The sequence below is a fragment of the Pseudochaenichthys georgianus genome, chromosome 3 (genome assembly GCF_902827115.2).
Source record: "Pseudochaenichthys georgianus chromosome 3, fPseGeo1.2, whole genome shotgun sequence".
Lineage (NCBI taxonomy): Eukaryota > Metazoa > Chordata > Actinopteri > Perciformes > Channichthyidae > Pseudochaenichthys > Pseudochaenichthys georgianus.
This window is the reverse complement of record NC_047505.1, coordinates 3,169,174-3,191,741: the sequence shown is the minus strand read 5'-3', so window position 1 is coordinate 3,191,741 and position 22,568 is coordinate 3,169,174. Positions and strand designations below refer to the sequence as shown.

At 46.3% G+C, this 22,568-nt stretch overlaps 1 protein-coding gene across 1 annotated transcript; it reads right to left on the bottom strand.

The window, feature by feature from the left end:
• Positions 1-502: 502 nt before the first annotated feature.
• Positions 503-22,005, bottom strand: vps35 (VPS35 retromer complex component). The gene is made up of 17 exons (XM_034104280.2): positions 21,869-22,005; positions 19,658-19,753; positions 18,325-18,421; positions 17,638-17,761; positions 15,581-15,763; positions 14,793-15,012; positions 14,500-14,583; positions 13,509-13,618; positions 12,748-12,844; positions 11,711-11,859; positions 11,288-11,495; positions 7,745-7,900; positions 7,538-7,660; positions 7,276-7,455; positions 6,693-6,932; positions 6,128-6,271; positions 503-1,790 (listed from the first exon to the last, which is right to left on the bottom strand). Exons 1-17 carry the CDS (start codon positions 21,869-21,871, stop codon positions 1,611-1,613), a joined length of 2,394 nt encoding a protein of 797 aa, XP_033960171.1. The 5' UTR covers positions 21,872-22,005; the 3' UTR covers positions 503-1,610.
• Between the last annotated feature and the right edge of the window lie 563 nt (positions 22,006-22,568).

Here is a 22,568-nt window from a genome sequence, read left to right as displayed (position 1 = left end):
AATAATATAAATACATTTTCTAAAGCACTGTTCTTAAGTAAAATGTTGAAGTACTTGTGCTTTACTTGAGTATTTCCATTGTTTATCAGCTGGTTGCTATCCTGGCACCAAACTGGTGGAACGAGTTCCCCATCGATATGAGGACATCAGAAAAGTAAAACATCTTTTTTACAAAACAATAAAAATCTTCTCATTTCTGAATGTTGCACTTCAAAAGGTTTGGCTTATTCCAATGAACTTGCCGTTTTGATTTTGTATCTTCATGGCTGATCTGAATTGTAAGTTGCTCTGGAGCAAAGCATCCATGGCTTTCCATGTGGAGTTGGAATGTTCTTCCAGCTTCACCTGACAGTGCAGCCCTGCATGGCAACCGGTCCTCCAAATGGCCCTGGATGTGTGACTGACAGTCTGCCGGCCTCTCGCCTGATGTCCGCTTAGCTCCAGCCTCTGTGTCGTGCATTATATTCATATGCCTTGTGTAAATTAACAGAATGCAAATATGTATTGTTAATTTCAATTTTATTTCAGCAACTGACAACGACAATTGCTATTTAATCTGCTTTTTTATTCATCCGATTTACATGTGGGTTTACACACAGATTTAAAAAGGGGAGAGAACAAATCAATAATAGCTAAGAAAGAGGAATCAGCAGACAATGTGGAATGCTGCAGCAAGCATGTACATCATCGTGATCTCACCATGGCAACGTGTCAACGAGCACACAGACCTGAGGAACCCTGCACCCCCCACAACAGATTGTCTGAGACAAGCGTCACTGAGCAACAGGATCTCATTGAAAAACTAAATGGAGCAGTCAGACATTATTCTTGTTGTATTCATGTACAGCAAACTAAAAAGCAAGCCTGTCCAAGCTCACTGAAGCATGCGCACACGTGCTGCAGCTCTCAATCCATTGCTGCGGGGTCCGGAAATAAAATACATGGAGTTTATAGGGAGCTGGAGAGATACATCTGATGTTCAAAAGAAGCACTGCTTTAGTAGGAGGATGGACTCTTTCCAACATACTACCATTTCTCCTCCATCGTTGAGGTCATTAGTAACTTCGTACAGAAGGACTGAGGGTCATGCCACACAACTCTGAACTGAACAGGCTGGCGAGATGTAGACGTCTGTTCTAAAACATCAACAGTAGGGCCAGGTGGGGGGGGGGGGGGACTAGCTTGGATGCAACACAGCTGTAAAACCACTGCTAGATTCTGTAGCCATAATACACTCACGCTAATACATCCACTTCTCAATATGGGAAGATGTGAACAAGTGACGACTCAGTGGAGACACCTCGAGCAGCAAGTAAGTCTACGGACATGAAATGATACGTTAGAGACAGAACCAGGGAGCAGGACCTAGAAAGGACACACTGAAGCGGAGTGTTGCTTCTTCAACAGAACACCTCCAGCCTGCTGCAGAAGCACGTCCTGGAGTGAGGGACAGTGAGGAGGAGATTATGCAGAAAAATTAACAATAATAATTATAAAATGAAGGAATGAGTTCTTTTAGCTCTTCTTGACATTTATTGTTATTCCCACCCTACATGATGGGATTGATGTGTTCTTGTGAGTGTATTCATAATATAGTTAAACATCTAGTTTTAAAGCACCAGGCCCTCATAGGCGGGCCCCTCGGCCTCCGGGGACTCCCTCTGCAGTCGCAGGTGCTCCAGTGTGTTTTGGAAGTGTTTGTTGATCTGCTCCGTCTCCTCGCTGGCCTCCAGGTTGGGCAGATCTTCCCTGATCTTCTGGATGAGCTGGTTTAATACCTGGACAGTGACCTGGGGGGGAGAGAGTGTTAGAGGGACGCGCTTTATGGACTCTCATATCATAGAAGCAACTGTCCATGTGTTTGAAAGTTAAAGACAATAGAAGAGTTGACCACCTAATTTGATTGTGTATTGTGTGCAACGAGCCCTTTGTTCCCGTGGACACGCGGCTGCCAGCACCTCTGTTGTTCTCACCGGTGGTGGTGGGCGTAACGCGCAACGAGGCGGAGCAACTCACACAAAGAAGAATGCTTGCTAACAAACATGGGTGTTCACAATTGACGAATAAAAATGGTTTATAGTGGCTTCTTAAACATGTTGAGGATTACACACTTACATGTTGGTTAGAAACGTATGCAAACAGCTAAGCAACTTTGTTTACGATGAAACTAAAAGTAACCGCAGAGCTTCAGTCGGCAGACTACAAAACCACTGATGAAGCCAGACATCTGGGTGTAGTGAAGGACTCAGACCTGAAGTACAACTCATTAGGTCTGCTTATGATCACCTGAAGAACATATCGAGGATTACAAACTAATGTCACAACAGGACTTAGAAAAGCTTTTATCTTCAGTAGACTCGACTACTGCAGTGGTGTCTTCACAGGGCTCACAAAAAACTCCATCAGAAAGCTGCAGCTGATTCAGAACGCTGCTGCTCGAGTCCTCACTGACACCAACAGAGTGGACCACATCAGTCCGGTTCTGAAGTCTCTACACTGGCTTCCAGTCGGTCAAAGAATTGATTTTAAGTGCTATTGCTAGTTTTGAAATCATTACATGTTTAGGACCAAAGTATATTGTTCAACTCCTGCATAATTAGGAGCCATCGAGGCGCCTCAGGTCTTCTGGGTCGGGTCTGCTATCGGCTCCGAGAGTAACAACAAAACATGGAGAGGCAGCATTTAGCTGTTATGCCCGACACTCTGGAACAAACGACCCAAAGCATGCACGTCCGCAGAAACGCTCACCATTTTTAAATCGAGACTGAAAACACATCTCTTTGCCGCTGCTTTTAATTGAGACGCTCATATTCGCACTACAGTATGCCTTTTAAAGATGCATTGTTTACCTGTGGTGTTTATTTTTATTATCTTAGCTTTGTAATGCCTGTTGTGAAATGCCATTATATGTGTTTTACTGTATGTCTTCCTAAAAAGTCTTTTAATTTGTTTTGTAAAGCACTTTGAATTACAACAGAAAAGCGCTATAGAAATAAACATGCCTTACAACCCTGTACATTTCAGTATTATTATAACTGGTTTTTTATTATTTAAAAAAATGCAACTTGCACACTTGTATAGTATACGTTTATATTCTCCTATGTTTATAAAGTGTGTTTAAGTAGTAGGCTGGTCTATACCAGTGTATTCTAACCTATGCTGTATTTGATAGTGTATTATATAGATAATATAATATATGCATTTACTGACATCTCTAACTCGATGCTTCTGGAACTAACCAACTTCAGTAAAGCACATCTATTCTCTTCCACACACCCCAATTCAATGCAGTTGGGACGTTGTGAAAACGTAAATAAAAAACAGAATACGATGATTTGCAAATCCTTTTCAACCAATTGAATACACTACAAAGACAAGATAAGTAATGTTCAAACTGATCAACTTTATGTTTTTTTGAAATATTCTCTCATTTTTGATTTGACGCCTGCAACACGTTCAGTGTTACATCACCTTCCTTTTAGCAACACTCAATAAGCGTTTGGGACCTGAGGACACTAACGTTGAAGATTTGTAGGTGGAATTCTTTCCCATTCTTGCTTGATGTACACCTTCAGTTGCTCAACAGTCCGGCGTCTCCGTTGTTGTATTTTGCGCTTCATAATGCACCCCACATGTTCAATGGAGACAAGTCTGGACTGCAGGCAGGCCGGTCTCATACCCTCCTCACTCTTTCACTACGAAGCCACACTGTTGTAACGTGTGCAGAATGTGGCTTGGCATTGTACTGCAAGGACGCCCCTGACAAACATGTCGCTTGGATGGCAACAGATGTTGCTCCAAAACATGTATGTCCCACAGAATTAAAGCTCACCTATTATGCTATATTTGAAAAATATATTATAGGGCCATATCTATACAAAACATGTCTCTGAAGTGTTTTGCTCAAAATACCAAACAGATCACCCTTTGTAGCCTGCCTCATACACCTCTATTTCAGCCCTGTTACTAAAGTGCTGATTCTTTGACTGTAGCGTTCAAATTTGAACTGGGCTGATGCTGGCCCCGCCCCCTTTGGAGCACGCAAGCAGTGAGCAGTATGGAGCTCAAACGCTTCTTTTCTCTTGCGGGTCTACCACAAGGCGTGTACCTTTCATATCCTGCTTCTTCACACATGCTCTCTCCAGTACAGTTAGCTTTGAGTGTTAGCGATGCTAATGTAAACAAAGACCATACTACTTCCAAAACAGTCGGGCATTGTTTCTGATAGCAGCGTTTCTGATTGGGTCGTGGGTCCACATTTAAGATATTACGGCATATCGGACGCAAATCTGGATCAGCTCCGTTGTTCCCCGTTTTAGGAGGAAAAGAGAGGGTTTTGTGTTCTGACACTTTGGGAGTTCCCTGACGCACCGGGGACACATAGTTATGTAGAAAAGACATCAAAGAGTGCATTTTGTATGATTAATGGTCACCATCATACCATCACAGACGCTGGCTTTTGAACTTTTCTTTGCTCTTTAGCCGGACGACACGACATCCATGATTTTTTAAATGTGGACTCATCCGACCACAGCATACTTTTCTACTTTGCGCCAGTCCATCTCAGATGAGCTCGGGCCCAGAGAAGCCGGCAGTGTTTCTGGGTGTGGTTGATATATGGCTTTGTATGTTAGAGCTTTATCTTGCACCTGTGGATTTAGCGACTAACCGTGTGAACTGACGATAGTTTTCTGAAGTGTCCCTGAGCCCACGTGGTAATATCCTTTACACAATGAGGTCGGTTTTTAATGCAGTGCCGTCTGAGGGGTCGAAGGTCACGGTAATCATTGGAGTTTTCGGGCCTTGCCGTTTACGTGCAGAGAGTTCTCCGGATTGTCTGAATCTTTTGATGATATTATGGGCTGCAGATGAAATCCCTAAATTCCTTGCAATTGTATGTTGAGAAACATTGTAATACTCATGGATTCATGTACTGTTGGACTGTTTGCTCACGCAGATGTTCACAAGGTGGTGAACCTCGCCCCACCCTTGCTTGTGAACGACTCATTTCATGGATGATCCTTTTATACCCAATCATGACACTCACCTGTTTCCAATTAACCACATGTGGAATATTCCAAACAGGTGTTTTTTAGCATTCTTCAACTTTCCCAGTCTTAGTTGCCCCTGTCCCAGCTTCTTTGGAATGTGTTGCAGGCATCAAATTCAAAACGAGTGAGTGCAAAAAAACATCAAGTTGATCAGTTTGAACATCTGGTCTTTGTAGTGTATTCAATTGAATATAGGTCGAAAAGGAATCATTGTATTCTGTTTTCATTTACAATTTACACAACTTCATTGGAATTGGGGTTTGTATTAAATTATATAATTTGCCGCAATACTTTCTAGAGCATCATTCCATTTCACAATGATGCTCTCAATTTGTCTGGCGTTAGACATCCTGCTCCCCTGCCTAAAAGCTCTCGGCCAGGATGTGTCCGTTTAATAAATCCATATGAACACGTAGTTGCCGTGTCTCTATTGTCCGGTCTCTAGCGTTCAGTCAACTTTGACTAACTCGTCAAGCCGGAGCCTCTCAGTAAGGGCTTACCAAAATAAGAGCACTGCGTGTAGCAGTATAATTAAACATTACAGGTTGTGAGTGACATTAGTTATCATATTTATATATGTTTAGTAGGTTGTGGAAGTGCGCTCCAAAATATTTGTTGATCTTCTTTATTGGCATTTATTATTTTGATATTATTTATTTAAATGTAATATATAAATGTATAATTTATTTTTGTATTGGTTTTTCAGTTGAATTATACTTAAAGTTCAGGGTATTCAACTGTTAAAAACATACTGTTCAAATTATTATTATTATTTTTTTAAAGTTCAATAAATGGATGTTTTCAAAGTCAATAAATAATCGTATATCAATATTGGCCAAAAATAAAATCGTGATTATGATTTTTGCCATAATCGAGCAGCACTAATACTTTCCCTGGTATCTTTATCATCGGTCAGAGGTCTGTGATTCTCTCTCTCAGGGCAATCTCTCCTTTTCCTCTACATATATACAGAAAGCAGGTTTTATCATTTACACCACATCACAGATGTCCTGTTCCTGCGGAGTTTCCCTTAGAAACATGAAACACCCTTAACCACGTAGGCGTTAGTGTCTTACCGCATCGTTTTCCCGCTCATAGAAGCAGACGTATCTGTTGAGGATTTCAATGAAGAGCTGGACCTGCAGCGAGGGGTCCATACACTGGTTGGCAATCTTCAGGGCTTTCTTTAGGCACTCCATCACACGCTTACCGTCGCGGATCTGAAAATGGAGCAGCATCAGTACGGAGCACTGGCAGCTAGCAAAGTGACTGGGCAGGTTTATATAGAACTGATTATCGTTAGAACACATAAAGAACTGGTTTCCCTTTACTTTAATCTACATGGCATTGTGGTAGCTTTAGGGTTTAAGATGTACCATGTGATCAACTTTCCTGTCACTTCTCTCATCAAGACAAAACTTGAATGGATAAAAAGCATCAAATGAGTTAAAGAAATGAAAGTGTGGTTAAGGGTCAACTGAACATTGAATAACTCTCCCCACATACATGATGTCCCTGTGAGTATGGAAGGGTTTCCTACTGTTTGCACCTGCTGTGGACGCCACAGTGAGCATACTGCTTCTGCTCATGTTATTCCAGATGAAGTGTGTTTGAAAACAGGAAGAGAAAGACCCAACACACCTCCTCCCCGTTCTTCTCGGTGCTGCGTCCGGACCAGAAGAGGTGAGCGCAGATGCTGACGGCCCGGCACTGGTCGGGCTTCTTCAGCAGTTTGGAGGCAGCGAGCGCACACTGAGTCCTCAGAGGCTCGTGGTTCTCCTCGCTGAAACACCGCATCCGCTCAAAGGTCCCGATGATCAGCGTGATGGCTGCCAGCTGCGCCTTGGAGTCACTGATCTCATCCTCGTACAGAGAGAAGGCCTGGGGGGGGGGGGGGCGGACATTTTGTACACGTGTGTCACAATGGATCGGTGGACTTTTATCTGCAAAACAAATCCACCTACAGGTACAAATAAATAACCTGAACCTAAATAGTTTTTAGGTCTTGGTCTCTTCTTTGAATAGTACACTCAAGATGCTCAGCGCTTCCTTTTTATAAAATCAACATCACCACCTGTACCGTTCCCCCATGCCATACATATTCTACTTTCAAATTGTACATGAATCCATGAGTAGAACAGAAACACATTTACAATTCGAGGAGCCAGTCTTCAGGCGTGTTTATCTTAACCCGGGACATTTGACGAGTCTTATGAAACTTTACCTGGGACATGAACTCATAAGCTACAGTCTCGTGGTTCTCAAAGCCGATCTCCCCCGCGGCCAGCGCCCCCTGCAGGAAGAGGCGCAGAGGCAGCTCCGCCAGCTCCGCCTTGATAAGAGCACTGATGGTCTGATGGGCGAAGGAGAAGATCTTCTGACACTTCTTCTCCCACTTGTCATCCTGAAGGCAGAGCGGGGTGAGGGCGTGAAACAGGAAGGAGGAAACACAGTGTGCGCGTTAGGGTGAAGGACCGTTTGCTCACCGATGAGGAGTTCTCCTTGTATCTGAAGGCCAGCTGGTAGGCGGCGAACACCAGGGGGGGCAGTGTGTAGCGGATCCGCAGGTTCCCCCCCGCCCCAAAGTGTTTCCGGGCTGTGTTCAGGATCTGGCCACAAATCAGAGTGTTAGCTTGAACGAGCAGGTTAGTCAGTTAGAGATACACACGTTTCAGATCCATGGGGGGGCCCACCAGGTACTGTTGATCCGGATCCTCAGATTTGAGCAGGTGGATGAAGCGTCCCACGAGGCTTTGCTCCTCAGCAAAGTCCTCTGGGTCAGGGTCATCAGCGGGTTGGTCCGGCTGGTCCTGGATCAGTGTGGATGCCAGGGACAGGATGGCGTCCACCTGGAGAAACAGCGGGGGAGGAAACGTTACGTTCTTTTATTCAAATTCCTTCCTGATTTTGGCGGGTGGTCACGGTGATGGGGTCAGGGGTCAGAGTGACAGGAGCAAGGGGCCACAGCTCATCAACTGAACTCAACTACGCAGGGCCTTCATTTGGATCAATAACCCAGAAGCACATGCCTCTGCGATGTGAACGTGTCCCCTCAGTCAAAGCATTATATTGTATGTGTGCTGTCCCAGTGGGCTGTCACGACAACAGGAGACAAAGACCATGTAAATATGTATATTGGTATCAACAATGGGCCAAAGTAGGAGTAATCATTTGGAAATAAAACCAAGTATCAATACCAATCAATAATGGTGCTTCCTAAATGCTGACAGTGTAACAATAAGATGCTCTCATGATGACACAGCGAGTTCAGATGGTCTCGTGCTGCACACCCCAGCAGCTGGTTACACCTCAGTGTTGGCATATAGTCGCCACATTAGCAACGGCTTGTCGGGCAACTTTTACAAATCTCCAAATGTCTTTCTTTCCTTCCTGTACTTGTGAGGCTGCAGTGACTTCCTACACACCGACAGGTTTTGATGGAGCAGCGCTACAGCGTATACAGTTTCCTGGTCTACTTGACTACATTTTGAGGCACACCTGTAAGTTAAGGGATCACAGATCTAGGGATTCTACTCCAAGCAACAAGGAGGTAAGCCGGGCGGTGAGGTGGATGTTCGTAGTGGCCAAACAGTGGTACTACACACCCGTTTCATTAAGGGCCCAACAATGACATTCGGAAAGTGAAATCTGGAAACCAGCAGATTATTTGGACCTGAATCCACTTCCCATATTAAACACTCAACTCTTATTAAATCACTAGATTTTAAATTGTTTAAATGCGCTAAAAGCCGAATCCAGAGTTATTCAAGACAGACGTGACACTGACGTGAAGGCGAGCGGAGGCGGGGCTTAAAGAAAACACTGCCCTAGTTAGTGTAGGCAGTGCTTCCCAACTGGGGGTACGGGGACCCCTAGGGGACTGGAAGGGAGGGGGTTTGTAGAAAGATTAGGGACTGCGTCACACATAAGCCTGGTGTCCTGCCCGCGGAACTATCAGAGCTTATTAGAGACACGCAAGTCTCTCAATGAAAGCTCCAGTCTTAACAAAAGAGGTTCAAACTGCTAGAAGTGAGTCTTAATGTTATTCACTTTCACTGAATAATATATATATAAAAAAGTTTAAATGCATTTGTGTAAAGGGTGAGTTATTAAGTGGTTTTCATCTAATGAGCAGTTGGGTTAAAAAGGATTACAAGGGGTTTAACACAAGATAACATGTCGGCGAATCATCACAGATGAGTGGGGGGTTCTGATAGAAGGGAGAACAGCTCAAGGGGGACTCAAGACAAAAAGGCTGGGAACCACTGCTGTCAGGGACCACATGAACGCAGGACTTGTTGTTGGACAATGCTCCATGTAGTGCTGCAGGGGAAATGTGACGTGAAACATACACCACAGTTTGGTATGGCGCACTTCTGTTGCCGTCGGCGTCAGAAAGTCAACTCTAAAAGAAGAACAGCTAAAAGGGTGTGATCGATAGTCTAAGGGTGCGTTCACACCTGCCTTGTAGAGTCCGGTTGAATCGAACCCTGGTGCGTTTAGCCGCTTGGTGCGGTTCATTTGAGTCGGTGTGAACGCAGTCCGAGACCTCTGAAGTGAACTAACCAACCGGACCCTGGTCCCCTGAAAGAGGTGGTCTCGGAGCGCTTGCTAGTGAACTCTGGAGCGGCTCATTGCTGTGTGAACGCAGTCCGCAGCAACACATAGGAAGCTAGTATTTACGAGTCACAAGAACGCGGGTGTCTTCATTTCTTTAGCGAAAGAGTGAAGCAGAATGAAGTGTTGAACAGTGTAAAGTCAAAACAACTATCAAACTAAAAACTATACTTAAAAGTCAGAACACGTGTTGTCGGTGAAACCCCCCCGACTGCATTATATGGGTTAGAATGTTTTGTATCGCACGTCGTCTGATTACATAATCACACGCGCCGTGGCTGTTGATCTGCTCTCCAGATTAACAGCAGCGTGAAAGAACCCGAGGCTCCACGGCGGAGGCCTTTTTACCCCTTAATGTCTGACCAATGGTTGAACAGCATTTCCGTGCACATGACTTGTGTTTAAAGTGTATAGTCCGTTTGAGTGTTGCCGTGTGAACGCAAACCCAACCTTCTGAAAAATGTAACACACCGTGGTCTGGTGCGCACCAGAGAGCTACTGGGTGAATGCACCTGCAATCACAATATCCGTCTGTCTGTCCGTGTGTGTGTCCGTGTGTCCGTGTGTGTGTCCGTGTGTGTGTCCGTGTGTGTGTCTGTGTGTGTCGTGTGTGTCCGTGTGTGTCCGTGTGTGTGTCTGTGTGTGTGTGTGTCCGTGTGTGTGTCCGTGTGTGTGTCCCGTGTGTGTGTAAGTTGTGTGTACGTGTTGTGTGTGTAAGGTGTGTGTAAGTGTGTGTGTGTGTGTGTGTGTGTGTGTATGTGGTGTATGGTGTGTGTATGTGTGTGTGTAGTGTTTCTGTGTAGTGTGTGTGTGTGTGTGTGTGTGTGTGTGTGTGTGTGTGTGTGTCTGTGTCCGTGTGTGTGTGTGTGCGCATGTGTGTGTCTGTGTCTGTCTGTGCGTGTGTGCGTGCGTGCGTGTGTGTCTGTGTGTGTGTCCGTGTGTGTCTGTGTGCGTGCGTGTGTCTGTGTGTGTCCGTGTGTGTCCGTGTCTGTGTGTGTCTGTGTGCGTGCGTGTGTCTGTGTGTCCGTGTCTGTGTGCGTGCGTCTGTGTGTGTGTCCGTGTGTGTCTGTGTCTGTGTCTGTGTGCGTGCGTGCGTGTGTGTCCGTGTGTGTCCGTGTCTGTGTGTGTCTGTGTGCGTGCGTGCGTGTCTGTGTCTGTGTGCGTGCGTGCGTGTGTCTGTCTGTCTGTGTGCGTGCGTGCGTGCGTGTGTCTGTGTGTGTGTGTGTCTGTGCGTGTGTGTGTGTGTGTGTGTGTGCGTGCGTGCGTGTGTCTGTGTCTGTCTGTGCGTGTGTGTGTGTGTGTGCGTGCGTGTGTCTGTGTCTGTGTGTCCGTGTGTGTCTGTGTGCGTGCGTGCGTGTGTCTGTGTGTGCGCGTGTGTGTGTGTGCGTGCGTGTGTCTGTGTGTCCGTGTGTGTCTGTGTCTGTGTGCGTGCGTGCGTGTGTCTGTGTGTGTGTCTGTGTGTGCGCGTGTGTGTGTGTGCGTGCGTGTGTCTGTGTGTCCGTGTGTGTCTGTGTCTGTGTGCGTGCGTGCGTGTGTCTGTGTGTGCGCGTGTGTGTGCGTGCCCCCCTCCCGTCACAGAGCACAATGCCCCCAGGCTGCAGCCGTGCTGAGGGTCTGACCTGCTCCTGGGCCAGGATGGTGGTGTTGAAGTCCAGCGTGTTGCTCAGCACGTAGCAGCTCATGCTCTTGCGTGACTCGAAGTCGAAGTACTCGAAGAGCGGAGGGAAGTGTTTGAGCTGCAGCACCGTCAGGACGTTGCTGTAGGTGTCCACCGGGATCTTCAGCAGGCGGGTCAGCTCCTTGGACACGGCGCTGCTCGTCGCTATGCTGGAGGGGGACCAGAGAGACACATGAGAGGGCAGCGAGGGTAATGGTTCCATTCCGTCAGTGAGAACAACAACAAGCACGTGGAACAACATTTCTGATCACTCTCCCTCCTCGCTCAACAATGACCCTTCCCTTCGGTCTCTCGTCGGCGAACACAAACGTCTGGAACTACCGACACATTGTGTCTTCTTGTGTGTAGGACTTTGAGGACTTACTGTTCCAGGTTGAGCTTGTTGAAGATCTCCACAGTACTCTCCAGGACTTTGTCCACGTAGTCCACGCGGTCTGGGTAGCACTTCATGGCCAGGTTGATGAGAGAAACCTGCAGAGAGACCACGTCCTCTGAGGGCATGTCCTGGCGAGACTGCAGGAGGTAGAGAGCGTGAGGTTAGCCCACCGTCAGTAGTGCTGGAGCTGCGAGACGTGTTCCTGTGGTACAGGCGGCTGCTTCACTGACGTCACTGATATTACAACAGTGACGTCTGCAACATGGACTTAATGCATTACAGGATTCTGTTCCGTTAGTTTTATAGTGCTTCTACTTATTTTAACCCTGGATGTGTTGTTATTTTGTTAAAGTGTGCTTGCATCTTTAGAATGTTTTTATTTGTGCAATTGGTCCGTCTCCGTGCTGTAACTCTGGGACTCGCAGAGGACTTCTCATCGTGAAGTCAACCCGTGTCCGATCGGGAGGCATAACCCCACAGTAATTAACTAATCTATCAAATATTACACTTACAGCTATTTGGATATTCAACTAGGCCATTTTGCAATTTTGATCAAATGTAAATGTTCTGTGCAGACCTAACTATCCAACCCAAAACACGTGTCCTTGTGACTCATATGTACTGCATATAAACTACACTGTATATGCCATGAAGCTTTAACATCTAAGTGTGAGAGCGGCACGGTCTGTGGACTGCTGCTCTGCTGCTCTGCTGCTCTGCTGCTCTGCTGCTCTGCTGCTCTGCTGCTCTGCTGCTCGGCTGCTCTGCTGCTCTGCTGCTCGGCTGCTCTGCTGCTCTGCTGCTCTGCTGCTCTGCTGCTCTGCTGCTCGGCTGCTCGGCTGCTCTGCTGCTCGGCTGCTCGGCTGCTCGGCTGCTCGGCTGCTCTGCTGCTCGGCTGCTCGGCTGCTCTGCTGCTCTGCTGCTCGGCTGCTCGGCTGCTCTGCTGCTCTGCTGCTCTGCTGCTCTGCTGCTCTGCTGCGTTTGTACTGACTGATGAAAGGATCCTTTAAACTCCGTATACCTACTTGAATGACGGTGGCTACTTGTTGAGAGAAGATGTCGAACAGTTTGATCTCAGCTGGAATGCCGGGCCCGTCTTCTCGATGAGCGAACAGAGCCAGTCTGAAACAAACAGGAAGTGAGTGCATCACCAACAGGCAGCGGAGCTCACATCTTTCTTAAAGAGTCACTTCACACTAAATCCACTTCATTGTTCATTGAGCTTATTCTCCAGAGATGCAGTGCCTCTCTCCCAGGGAGAAGACAAAGCTTATTCTCCAGAGATGCAGTGCCTCTCTCCCAGGGAGAAGACAAAGCTTATTCTCCAGAGATGCAGTGCCTCTCTCCCAGGGAGAAGACAAAGCTTATTCTCCAGAGATGCAGTGCCTCTCTCCCAGGGAGAAGACAAAGCTTATTCTCCAGAGATGCAGCGCCTCTCTCCCAGGGAGAAGACAAAGCTTATTCTCCAGAGATGCAGTGCCTCTCTCCCAGGGAGAAGACAAAGCTTATTCTCCAGAGATGCAGCGCCTCTCTCCCAGGGAGAAGACAAAGCTTATTCTCCAGAGATGCAGTGCCTCTCTCCCAGGGAGAAGACAAAGCTTATTCTCCAGAGATGCAGTGCCTCTCTCCCAGGGAGAAGACAAAGCTTATTCTCCAGAGATGCAGTGCCTCTCTCCCAGGGAGAAGACAAAGCTTATTCTCCAGAGATGCAGTGCCTCTCTCCCAGGGAGAAGACAAAGCTTATCTTCACAATAGCTGCGCCAACTAGCAGAGAGGCCGCGTGTACCTGTCGATGAGGGCGATGATGATGTTCTTCACGTTGACGTGTTGGTGGAGATCAGCACAGGAGCGCAGGAAGGGGTTCAGGGTCTGAAGGTGGAACTCGTCTGGGAACACCTGACAACAGAAGAGTCTATTAGTCCAGGGGGGGGGCTCTGCTGTCGCAGGGTGTGGAGGGACCGTGCATGTGCTCTCCTCCTCCTCCTCCAGCAACGAAAGCCCCTCCCGATAACTTAGTCCACTAACAGAACATCCCACATGTCCTGATGATGGCTACATCTGAGCATTAAAGATATTCCTATAAAGGGTTGCCCAACTGTGCGATGCAGAGGTCCTCGTTTCCCAGGGAACAGGGGACAGCATCAAACACATTGTGTCCACCAAACTGTCACTTAAACATTGCACTATTAACGAGCCCTTTCATAGATTTATTCATTTGGAAGAGACTTGCACTGGATTATGCAACAGTGAACCCAGGCTTGGGGGGGGGATTACTGGATGACATGATCATCAGGCACAAACAGGTAAGTGCATTCCTTTAAGGGGAAATGAGACACATGTAGGACCAGATACTGGTACGTTTGATACAAATGGGGATAACTAGCAGGGCTACAATACATGTACAAATAAAGATCAGTGGAGATGTCAACTATATTAAAGATCTTTTTGTGGACAACTGATTTATTCAATACAAATATTATAGCTTTTAATAAAGTATGAAACTAACACAGAATTTGTAAACCATTGTTTTGTAAACGTATCATTTAAGATGTCACGTTGTCCTGTTGTCCTGCAGAACACACTTCAGTCAGAAGGATCTTATTTTCTCTTTAAATGTGCATTGCATTTGATACTGAGCTTATCCAAAAGGTGACTGTGATACTCGTATTCAGACTTTACAGGTTACGAGTCATCGTAACAGTTTACATATTGAAGTGACCTTCCCAAGCCTCCATCGCATACTGACGAGAATAAAAGCTGTAATCTCCGGTGTGTACCTGAATGATGCACTCCATGAGGTACTCCTGAGCCAGAGAGTCTCTGCAGTTCACCACCTGCTCCAGCACCCCCGAGAGAACAATCTGGAGACACAGCAAGCACATTCACACATGGACACAATGCCCTGAGCCAAACCACTGTACGTCGTGTCTTGGATTCGCCGTAGTGAAGGACCGTCATGTTGCCTTAGAACTAACCAGACAAATGTGGCCTCATGTTTGTTCGCTCTATTAAGAAGGTTGCACACGTGCACATCATTAATGTCCGACCTGAGTGGCCTGATTGAGCACACCTGTTTGTACTTGTCCACGTTGACCCCCTCCAGCTGGCTGAGGCGCACCAGGTTGGTTCCCACCAGGATCCTCAGCTCCTGGCGCTCCTTCTCCCTCTTCTCTCGGTCCCGGCTGTGTCCCTGGTGCTGCATCCTCACCCACAGCTTGTTCATCTCCGCAAAGTTGAGCAGGACAAAGTCGATGGAGTCGTTGATGTCACCGGTCATCTCCTCTGTTCCCCTGAAGAGTTTAGAGCAGTATTCAAAACTAAAGTCAAGTTCCCTTTCTATGCAAAATGAAAGGAGAAGCGCAACATCAACATCATGTTGTGTGTGTGTATGTATGTATGTATGTATGCATGCATGTATGTATGTATGTATGTATGTATGTATGTGTGTGTGTGTGTGTGTGTGTGTGTGTGTGTGCGTGCGTGCGTGCAGAGCGCATTGAGCAGATTCGTGAAGTTAACTGTCTGAGTGTTGTACATTAGTCTTATATTTAGAAATCCCAAAATTAAAAAAAGCTGTTCCTGTAGCTATCCCATTGTGATAGTTTAAGAATTAGATTTGTACATTTCCTTTTTTGGCATTATGTTAACTTTACATTCATTCTCCAAAGTATTCAAATTCAGATTGTAGAAGCTGCTTTAGTATTTCTGTTCTGTCCCTGATTTGCTGTGAACGTGGTGAAGACGTAAAGGTGCTGCTCTACAGGACTGATGATAACATCTTGATGGAGTGTCAGGACGCTGGGGACGAGGGAGTGTCAGGACGCTGGGGACGAGGGACACTCAGACAGGCGGTCTTACTCTGGCTGCTCTCCGTCGTCGGGCAGGATGTTGCGGGTGCACTGCAGCAGGTAGTTCCTGAGGAAGAGGCCCCTGAGAGGGTGCTGGACCCCCCGACACATCTCCACCAGGTCCTTCAGGATGTCCTTACGGGACTGAGGGAAGGAGCGCACGTACACCACCCCCACGGTGATGAGCAGGTAGCTGGAGGGAGGGAGGAAGGAAGAGGGTTGAAGGTGAAACACAGCAGCAATCTGTGAAGCCTGACATGTGCAGCGTCCATTGGAGGACATGCTGCACTTATGGAGAGGGCAGCGCCACGCAGAGTACGTGAAGGACCAGTACGAATAGTGAAGCAACGAGAAACAGTTTGAAAGATAAGAAGCTGCTGGAAATGAGTGGAGGTGCAAGAAAGCAAATCGTATTCCTATGTGTTGCACCGAGTATCTAAATCACCTTTTGAAAGAATGACATCCTTAGAACAAATATAAATAGTGTTAATGCACTAAATGTAATCTGCTCCTCTTCACTACAGCTTGGATTGGACATTTGATTTGCTTAAATCCAACATCATGACAACGTATAGAAGTGAACACTCGGGCTCTCCTGGCTTTGGGCATCTTTACGGTCAACACGTTGACACTTTATTGGGAGTTCACTTCCATGGAGCCATTTCACAAGTAACACAAACATGTGAAGTGTTAACAGCTTTGTCATTTTGTTAAATGTTCAAATATATGCCACTAACGCTGCCTCTCGCTGACGCTGCCTCTCACTAACGCTGCCTCTCACTAACGCTGCCTCTCGCTGCCTCTCACTGACGCTGCCTCTCGCTGCCTCTCACTGACTCTCGCTGACGCTGCCTCTCACTGCCTCTCACTAACGCTGCCTCTCACTGACGCTGCCTCTCACTAACGCTGCCTCTCACTGCCTCTCACTAACGCTGCCTCTCACTGACGCTGCCTCTCACTGACGCTGCCTCTCACTGACGCTGCCTCTCGCTAACGCTGCCTCTCGCTAACGCTGCCTCTCGCTAACGCTGCCTCTCGCTAACGCTGCCTCTCGCTGACGCTGCCTCTCTCTAACGCTGCCTCTCACTGACACTGCCTCTCGCTAACGCTGCCTCTCGCTGCCTCTCACTAACGCTGCCTCTCGCTGCCGCTGCCTCTCGCCAACGCTGCCTCTCGCTGCCTCTCACTAACGCTGCCTCTCGCTGCCTCTCACTAACGCTGCCTCTCGCTGACGCTGCCTCTCGCTGCCTCTCACTAACGCTGCCTCTCGCTGCCTCTCACTAACGCTGCCTCTCGCTGACGCTGCCTCTCGCTGACGCTGCCTCTCGCTGACGCTGCCTCTCGCTGACGCTGCCTCTCGCTGCCTCTCGCTGACGCTGCCTCTCGCTGCCTCTCGCTGACGCTGCCTCTCGCTGCCTCTCACTAACGCTGCCTCTCGCTGACGCTGCCTCTCGCTGACGCTGCCTCTCGCTGCCTCTCGCTGACGCTGCCTCTCGCTGACGCTGCCTCTCGCTGCCTCTCGCTGACGCTGCCTCTCGCTGCCTCTCGCTGACGCTGCCTCTCGCTGCCTCTCGCTGACGCTGCCTCTCGCTGCCTCTCGCTGACGCTGCCTCTCGCTGCCTCTCGCTGACGCTGCCTCTCGCTGCCTCTCGCTGACGCTGCCTCTCGCTGACGCTGCCTCTCGCTGCCGCTGCCTGACGCTGCCTCTCACTGACGCTGCCTCTCACTGACGCTGCCTCTCACTGACGCTGCCTCTCCTGCCTCTCACTAGCCCGGCCTCCCCATCCCCATGCAGTCACTCAAGGATGTCCTTCTGTGGCAAACCTAACCTACGCCTGATCAAATATTTAGGCACGAGACAGATGTGTCCTCGTGACAGTACAGTGTCATAAATAAGTCAATAAAAGGGGGCACATAAATAAATAACGTGTTGCCTTAGCGTGCATGTAAAGGATCAGAATGGTTTGTTTCCAGCCAATCCAAACATGTTACTGTAAAGAGGGAGTAACTCAGATACTTTGAAGACAGCGTATATTGGCTCGGGTCATGCTTGATGTTGGTACTCACAGTCTGGGGATGATGTTGCCTGCGTACTGCACCAGCTCATACAGGTCTGCCACCTTGCGTCCTTTGGCAAACTCATCAGTCAGATACACTTCCAGGTAGTGCAGTTCATCAGAGATGGCCATGTCTAAGGGCACAGTTAGGGACCCTCCACACAACATGGCTCATCAGAGCCACTGCTTTACCCCCCTCGAGGTTCTACACAGGCAGTGTCTGGCACAGCACTGCACAGAGCTCCAGGGTTTCACTGGAGCTCCACTCTGGCGTCTCCTGCATTCTACCACGTGTGCTTGTCACTCACATCGAGTTAGCATACATATGAGCTCAAGTGGGAGCCCTCAGCTCTCCCTTTCTGAGCTGTTAACGTCTCAGTGTTGTGAACAGCCGTTATGATGACAGAGGGGAAGCGACTAGTCACACAGCCTAAACAAGTCACGGTCACCTTCTGAGAAGATTAATGTGACACATTCAGGTGTAAAGAAAATGCTTTTGTGGCAAATCTGTTCTTCCATGATCAGCTTCTCTAGGAGACAGGCCAGCACTAGTTATTAGACATGTTTAGATAAGATTACATACAACATGAATGTGAAGTTACAAAGATGTGAAGTGAGCCCAAATGTATCATAGCATAGCCACATGTCCGTTTAAGTGACATTTCCAACACGCATACATTATAGCTGGTGAGGATACAGAGCTCATAGTAGCTCTTTGGAGACAGCATGGAGGTCCGGAGCTCCCCCAGCATGTTGGAGGCGTGCTTCAGGGCGTCCATCAGCTTGTTCTTGTCCTGCAGGAGCGAACAATCCGGCCGTTAACATGCACCCTTCAATTGGGTTGCGTCGTCAGATAGTTTACATTTGTTTCTTCATGGTCAACCTTTATATTTCCACTCTTATACTTCTGTTTTATCTTCCATTTTGAGATGTTTATTTTCTACTTGATTTGGAATACTTGCTTTACATGCTGCTGAATTGAAAACATGTCCCACTTTGGGATTGATAAAGTATATCTTATTAAAACATAATCATGCTGTCGTCACTGCTGTACTTTCCTTCCCAGTGAGACCTCATACAAGGACACGTTGTTATTTACTTTAAATACTCTTTTAGCAGCTTATTGTAAAGCATGCCCAAAGCACTCTGACAAGCACTCCTGGGTGTTTTCTTTGAATATGGGTCAACTCCAATATGTCCAACAAATATGTACAACCAATGTGTATAAGCTGTCATTTCTTTTAGGCATACAGCTGAACGAGGGGGGTCACAAGAACAGGGAATTCGGTACCATGCCAAAGTTCTGTGTATGTGACGGTACTCGTTACCACCCAGCTACCAGGACGATACTGACGTTGTTCTGTTGCCCCTGGGCGATAGAAAGTGCGATTGATTGCCCTGATAACGCTACGCTGTGAACAACAAACCCTTGTTGAGAACTAGCAGCAGGAGAGAAAGGTACCGTGAGCTGTGAGCTCGTAGCTGAACAATAGAGCGAACATTTAACGTTAACAGAGCGAGGTTCCATTGAATTACGTTATGACGCCTTCAAAGTCCATTTGGCAGAGGACAATCATAATATTTGCAGTATGTATAAATGTTATCTCGTAAAGTGTAGTACATGATGAGAAACTCGAATTGAGTGTTTGAAGTATTTGACATATGAAACAGTTTCTATAGATTTTAAAAGTGGTTATTGTGATGTGTTCAACTTCCTAACCCTAGCTCTAAATGTAAATTGTTTTATTGTTTATCACCGTGGTATTGAATAGGATATAAAGAATCGTAATGGAAGAGACTTCTACATTTCTGTTAGGGTGACATCCTGTTGGCTTGACGATATGCTCAAGGTACACTAATGTCCTTTGATGCCAGTTGATGAATACATTCCCATAAAGAAAACGGACCAATGGAATAGAAGACGTGCCAGTATGTCCCTGATTATAAGGCAGGGTAGCTCACCACCCAAACTGTGGCTTTAAACAATTATTCAACTAACACCATATATTTCACATACTGAAGCAACCTACCAGGCATCGCTTCATCTGGAAGGACTGGACCTTCACAGCCTGCACCGCTTCATCCAGAAGCTTCTCCTGTTCGTCCTGGGGAGACTGCGAGGTGGGCTGAAGACCAGGAGATTAAACACAATTTATTTCAATCTGAGCTTGATTTACAGCGTGATGAATAAATCAATACAGTCCAACAGTCCCTTTAACCAGTGCTGGAGAAGTACTGACATGTTTCACTAAAGCGATACTACATTGTAAAACAACCTGGTTACAACTCAAAGACCAGCATTCAACATTGTACTGAAGAAACTGGCATCGAAAAATATTATAAAAAAACATAAAGTTTAAAAGTAAAAGTACTCATTATGTGCAATGGGAAAGTCCAGAATCATATACATTAAAGCTCCCGTGTCATGGCCATTTCTACTGATCATAATTCCATTGCTGAGGTCGACTAGAATAGATTCACATTGTTCAATGTTCCAAACTCACATTGGTTTCTCACAGCATCTCTGTATAGTGTGTGTATTCACTCTCTGTCCTACACGGCTTGTTGGAGCTCCTGCCCCCCCCTCCCTGTGAGCCCAGTGGCCGCCTGCGAGACACAGCGAAACCCAGCCCGAACACACACACACACACCCGCAGCCTGGCTGGGAGTTTGTGTGTGTGCTCACACACCGACTCACAGCCTCGCCGCGTCCCGCCGTCTCAGGGAGGAGAAATCGGCGGAGCTGCAGCTGAGAAAAGATTGAGTGTGTGTGTGAGGAAGGACTTAACCTAACGGCTCCGCGGACGTAACGGCTCCACGGATTGGTCCATTTGGGCATGGGCACGTCACTGTACCCAGGAAGAAAACAATGGAACAAGAGAAATCCCCAACGAGGCGTTCTGGGGCCGCACAGACAGGTCTTCTCTGTGTTAGAGTTTTACTCACGTCAGGGGGTACTTTGAGGGTTTGTGACTCTGCAGACCGTTTACATGCAGACAAACCTACATAACAACAAGGGGCGGGTGATAACCGGAAAAGCATGACATGGGACCTTTAAGTGGTGGATTGTGATCTTTGATGCAGTAATGTGTTCATCACTTCTGCTAAATGAGGAGGCCATTTCAATTACTTTTACTACTGCTGGATATCCTAAGGTATAATTATATGTTTATTTATAAGAGTATTTTTTTGTATTAGTTAACCATTTGAATCTGTAAATTAGCAAAAGTTGTCTAAAAAAAAAAGTTGCTAAATGTAATGGAGTAAAACATAAAGTAATGGCTTCCAAAATGTATTGGAGCGGAAGTGAAAAGTAGCATGTTTACTCAAATAGACTACAATGCTACAGTAAATGTACTTAGTTACATTCCATATCTGTAGTTTTAATCTAGTTTAAAGTACAAAGCAGTTGACTGGACTGAATTACAAATGGAACCGTGAAAGGACCTTATAAACATCACGCAATCATATCTTTAGGTACATAAAATAAGAACATGCTTGATACAAACTTACAGAGTACAATTAAAACATACAAGACAATGTTTTATTTTAATGTATTGACTTCCAAAACACTAAGTGAAATAAGTGAAATAGCCAATAAGTGAAATACTCGTTCGTCAACCCCAATTCCAACTAAAGCACACATCTAGCGTAAAGACAGCCTAATGTTTACGGAGGACGTATATATAATGTGTGTACAAATAGGCATTCTATTGTACGAACACTTATATTAAAATTATAGTTTATGTGTTCTTGCCTTATGGCATTTTGGGAATAGCACCGCTGCTAATCAGCTGACATAGTTCCTGATGTTTATCCGGTGCAGGCCATAACATTAGCTCAGTAAATGTGACACAGCAGAGCGGAAGAGAAACGCTAGGCTAACAACAGCTAGCCTTACTGTTACACTTCTTTAGTCCCATAAATCTAAACGGGCTACACTCACTGGCCCCATTAAGCCGTCACTTGAGACGGAATATCAGGATGTGAGGAATGTGCTTTTGAATACAATACAATTCAAGTAAAACCACTAGCTTCTGGCTTGTTTTCAGCTGCAGTGTTAGCCTAGCCAGTCGCTGTCTGACGCTGCCTCAGAGGCGTTAGGCCACAGCAGCTTCACGTACAGCCTTTACACCAACTGAAGGGACACACTGTATGATAGGTGTTGCATATACACATGCAGGCAAACAGAGGAAGCGTTTAAATGCATACAATAATGCTGTATTTAGAAAACGTCTTACCATGATTATTTGATGTGTCTCTGCTCAGTCGGAGAGGCTGCCTGTCATGTGACACATTAATGCTGCCTTCACGGTCCGCATTCAGCTACACCTCTCAGGGCAGGCGGGGCCAGTGCACCACATAGACTGTTTACTGTATATAAAGTGTCCTACCATAAACTCTATAAATGAAGTTTTACACCATATATATTTACCCATAAGCCCCACCCTCTCAATCAACTTCCTCTTGACTTTTTTATTTATTTTGTATGTACTTACTTGTTTGCCTGTCTTTATTTGTCTATCCTCCCTCATACTGTAAAGCGTCTTTGAGTTGTGAAAAGCGCTATATAAATAAAATGCATTATTATTATTATAATGTATATTTAAAGTGTAACACCATACACTCTATATATAAAGTGTAACACCATAGAGTGTATTTAAAGTATAAAGCCATAAACTGTATATAAAGTGTACTACAATTGACTACTACCATATATAAAGTGTACCACCATCACTGTTGGGGTAGTGACTAAAAAAAAAGTAATGCATTACACATTAATTTTACTTAAAAAAAAGTAATGACTTACTTAACTAAATGACTCACACTCTTTGAGATGATAAAGTAAGGTAGATGAACACAGTTTTCAGGGCACCCAACCGCTTACGCAGTCCAGTTTGAGCTGACATAGGATTAACTCCCCCAAGACCCTATGCAAGT

What these genes read in the sequence shown, in the direction of transcription:
- vps35 (XM_034104280.2), bottom strand. An exon ending in TCCAGATGAAGCGATGCCTG is followed by an intron (nt 18,422 to 19,657) that starts GTAGGTTGCTTC and finishes TCGCTCCTGCAG; the next exon opens with GACAAGAACAAGCTGATGGA. An exon ending in AAGTAGCCACCGTCATTCAA is followed by an intron (nt 11,860 to 12,747) that starts GTAGGTATACGG and finishes TACCTCCTGCAG; the next exon opens with TCTCGCCAGGACATGCCCTC.